Raw genomic sequence first — 3,987 nt, 5'->3', positions numbered from 1 at the left:
ACAATGCCCTGTGAGAGGTCTTGGTCCCTGGAAAACAAGTTTGTTTGTCAGCATTTGATTTCCTTCATCCACAACCAAAACTTGGAACCTTCAGGTTTTTTTCTCACCGTGTAGAAAACGAACCAGCTTTTGCCTGTCTGAGCAAAGACAAAAAAAAAACCAACCCAAAAAACCACAACAATGAGTGAGACACCGAAGCCCACGTCGTTTGTTGCTGTTGTTGTGGTTCCTGATGATTTATGGAAGCGGTCTTCACTTGAGAGGCCAATCGTGGTGGTGGTAGTGGTGGTGTTTCTTGTCATCATTCGCGATCGGGAAAAAAAAATTTCCTCCTTGTTTTCTTCTTCTTCAAGATATCGAACCTGGGATGACGCAAAAGAGGAACGAGTTAGCTACCCACCCGACGAGGAGGAGTAGGAGGAGGAGGAGGAGGAGGAGGTATCCCCGTGGTACCAACAGTACCTGGCAAGCGCCAGGCCAGGCCCACGTTCTCCCCTTCTCTCCCACAACAGGTTCAAACCCGCGAAGTTTCCGGGAAGCCTACGTCCTGACCCGTACCAGGCTATTGGTGGTGTGAACCGCCGAGGCTCCGATACTTCCCCGAGGAGTACTGGAGCGCGAGGAATGCTCCTGGTGATGGCTGGTGTTGGCGGTGGTGTTGGTGGCGGAGGAGGGGGGCGGGGTGGTGGGCGAGGTGGTGGTGGCAGCGGCGGCGGCTGGGGGGAGGGAGGAGGAGGAGGAGGAGGGGGCGGGGGCCGGGGAGAGGATGCCGTCGGAGGCGGTGGTGGGGGTGGGGGTGGGGGAGGAGAGGGGCTCGATGGTCAGGTCCTCGGTGTTGTTGCAGCTTCCGGGCAGGTCCATCAGAACTCCTGCAAGGGATGAAGGGTGTGTGGGGGTGGGTGGGGGGGTAGGGGAGGTGGGAGGAGCAGGTTGTGGTTATTAGCATTATTATTGTCATCATCATCATCATCATTATCAGTTGTATTTGTGTCGTCATCATCATCTTAATCATCGTCGATACAATAACATTAACAACAACAACAAATCATTCTTATTCTTATTCTTCTTGCTGTTGTTACTATCATTGTTGCTGGTGGTGGATTATCATCACAAACAGTAGTAGTGGTAGTAGTAGTAGTAGTAGTAGTAGTAGTAGCAGCAGCAGCAGCAGCAGTAGTAGTAATAGTAGTAGCAGTAGCAGTAGTGTTTTGTATCATTATCATCATCATCACCGTCATTTTCTTCATCATCATCACTATCATTATCATCATTATTATCATAGGTTTCATAAAAAGGTCAAGACCACTTCATTAAAGCAAGCATGTTTTCATGAAACGTTAAAAAAAAAAATTCCAGAGATGATTTCAGATCATTCAGGCTACATTAACCCTTTCACCGCCAAGCTCGCATTTATGCACAGGCGTGGTAGAGGACCCATGTCACTGAAAGGTGACAATTCACTGGTCTGTTATCCATGAACCTACTGCTCTTAATGTTCGGTGGTAGGACAGGCCATGTTTTCTATACATCGCAGGGGGGAATCCCCAGCTATTCTTAGCCATTGTCTTTTCTGTGTTTATACCACAAGGGAATTCTGTACTCTAAATTGACTGGCGGTGAAAGGGTTAAGATCTACCGTTGACCTATTACTGAACAATATCACAGGCTGTTTCAGGCAGACATGCACCATGAACACCTTGAAAGAAAAATGCTTTTGAAAAATCCATGTTTCAGCCAAAAATTGTACAGCTGATTTAGTGGATTGCAAACAACAATAGCTGTGCTTTTTTTTTTTTTTTACTGTGAAAGATTGAAGTGTGCGTGCAAGAATGTGCCTCTAGTTATGAGTAGTGCCCATTACATTGGCTACACACCCTGCAGTTTGCTGGAAATCGACATCATTTTACCACCACGCCCCCCACCCCACCCAAAAAATGTATTATTATTATCATTTTTAAAACAAAATAAAACAAAAACATTCCCGAGAGGTCCTGAACTTGTGTGTGTGGATGTGTGTGTGTGTGTGTGTGTGTGTGTGTGTGTGTGTGTGTGTGTGTGTGTGTGTGTGTGTGTGTGTGTGTGTGTGTGTGAACCCTATATTGCCTGTTTCAAGATGATGATGGCCATCATCATGACCATCATCATCGTAGATATCATCATTATCTTGTCGTAGTGGAAGTAGTAGTAGTAGTAGTAGTAGTAGTAGTAGTAGTAGAAGTACTAGTAGTATCATTACCGTTATTATTATTGTCATTATTATTATCATTATTATTATTATCGGTGTTGTTGTTATCATTTGTCTCCTCCTCCTCATCACAATCAAAATTATCATCGCCGTAATAATCATCATCATCACCAGTATTAGTATTAGTATTAGTATTAGTAGTAGTAGTAGTAGTAGTAGTAGCAGCAGCAGCAGCAGTAGAAGTTGTAGATCATCATCATCATCATCATCTGTATCATCATCATCTTCTTCATCATCATCATCAGGAGCAGCAGCAGCAGCAGTAGTAGTAGTAGTAGTAGCAATAGTCGTAGAGTTATTGTTCTTGAGTAATAGTAGTCGTAGAGTTATTGTTCTTGAGTAGTAGTAGTCGTAGAGTTACTGTTTTTGCTGTCATGACTGCTTTAACGATATCACCTGTAGCAGCATAGTTTTCAAGAAAGTAGCAAGCAGTTTCTTAACTGCAGGGTCACTTCCCTTACCCCACAAAGCTGTGAGTTGAACCTAGTTTATCAGTTACTTCCCTTACCCCACAAAGCTGTGAGTTGAATCTAGTTTATCAGTTACTTCCCTTACCCCACAAAAAGCTGTGAGTTGAACCAAGTTTATCAGTTACTTCCCTTACCCCACAAAGCTGTGAGTTGAACCAAGTTTATCAGTTACTTCCCTTACCCCACAAAGCTGTGAGTTGAACCTAGTTTATCAGTTACTTCCCTTACCCCACAAAGCTGTGAGCTGAACCTGGTTTATCAGTTACTTCCCTTACCCCACAAAGCTGTGAGTTGAACCAAGTTTATCAGTTACTTCCCTTACCCCACAAAGCTGTGAGTTGAACCAAGTTTATCAGTTACTTCCCTTACCCCACAAAGCTGTGAGTTGAACCTAGTTTATCAGTTACTTCCCTTACCCCACAAAGCTGTGAGTTGAACCTGGTTTATCAGTTACTTCCCTTACCCCACAAAGCTGTGAATTGAACCAAGTTTAAAAATAATAATAATATATTTTTATGGCAACATCGGCAGCAACAGCAGCAGCAGCAGCAGCAGTAGTAGTAGTAGTAGAATCATCAACACTACCATCATAAAACATCAAACTCTCCCTTCAAAAACTCCCCCTTAGTAGAATCATCAACACTACCATCAACACACATCAAACTGTCCCCTTAGTAGAATCATCAACACTACCATCAACACACATCAAACTCTCCCTGCCGGAACTCACCCTCAGTAGAATCATCAACACTACCATCAACACACATCAAAACTCTCCCTCAAGGAACTCCCCCTTAGTAGAATCATCAACACTACCATTAACACACATCAAAACTCTCCCTCAAGGAACTCACCCTCAGTAGAATCATCAACACTACCATCAACACACATCAAAACTCTCCCCTTAGTAGAATCATCAACACACATCAAAACTCTCCCTCAAGGAACTCACCCTTAGTAGAATCATCAACACTACCATCAACACACATCAAAACTCTCCCTCCAGGAACTCACCCTTAGTAGAATCATCAACACTACCATCAACACACATCAAAACTCTCCCTCCAGGAACTCACCCTTAGTAGAATCATCAACACTACCATCAACACACATCAAAACTCTCCCTCAAGGAACTCCCCCTTAGTAGAATCATCAACACTACCATCAACACACATCAAAACTCTCCCTCAAGGAACTCCCCCTTAGTAGAATCATCAAGACTAACATCAACACACATAAAAACTCTCCCTCAAGGAACTCACCCTCAGTAGA

At 43.8% G+C, this 3,987-nt stretch overlaps 1 protein-coding gene across 1 annotated transcript in view; it reads right to left on the bottom strand.

Annotated features, from left to right (window-relative positions):
* Positions 1 to 392: 392 nt before the first annotated feature.
* The window catches only part of LOC143276891 (potassium voltage-gated channel protein Shaw-like), a 26,858-nt gene continuing 23,263 nt past the window's right edge, over positions 393 to 3,987 (bottom strand). The window contains exons 6-7 of the mRNA XM_076581547.1: positions 771 to 869; positions 393 to 610 (exon numbers count right to left, since the gene is read on the bottom strand). Coding sequence (XP_076437662.1) covers positions 393 to 610; positions 771 to 869 — 317 coding nt within the window. The remainder of the gene's footprint in view (positions 611 to 770; positions 870 to 3,987) is intronic.

This window comes from Babylonia areolata, chromosome 33, assembly GCF_041734735.1.
Source record: "Babylonia areolata isolate BAREFJ2019XMU chromosome 33, ASM4173473v1, whole genome shotgun sequence".
NCBI lineage: Eukaryota > Metazoa > Mollusca > Gastropoda > Neogastropoda > Buccinidae > Babylonia > Babylonia areolata.
This window is presented reverse-complemented; position numbering and strand designations above follow the sequence as displayed.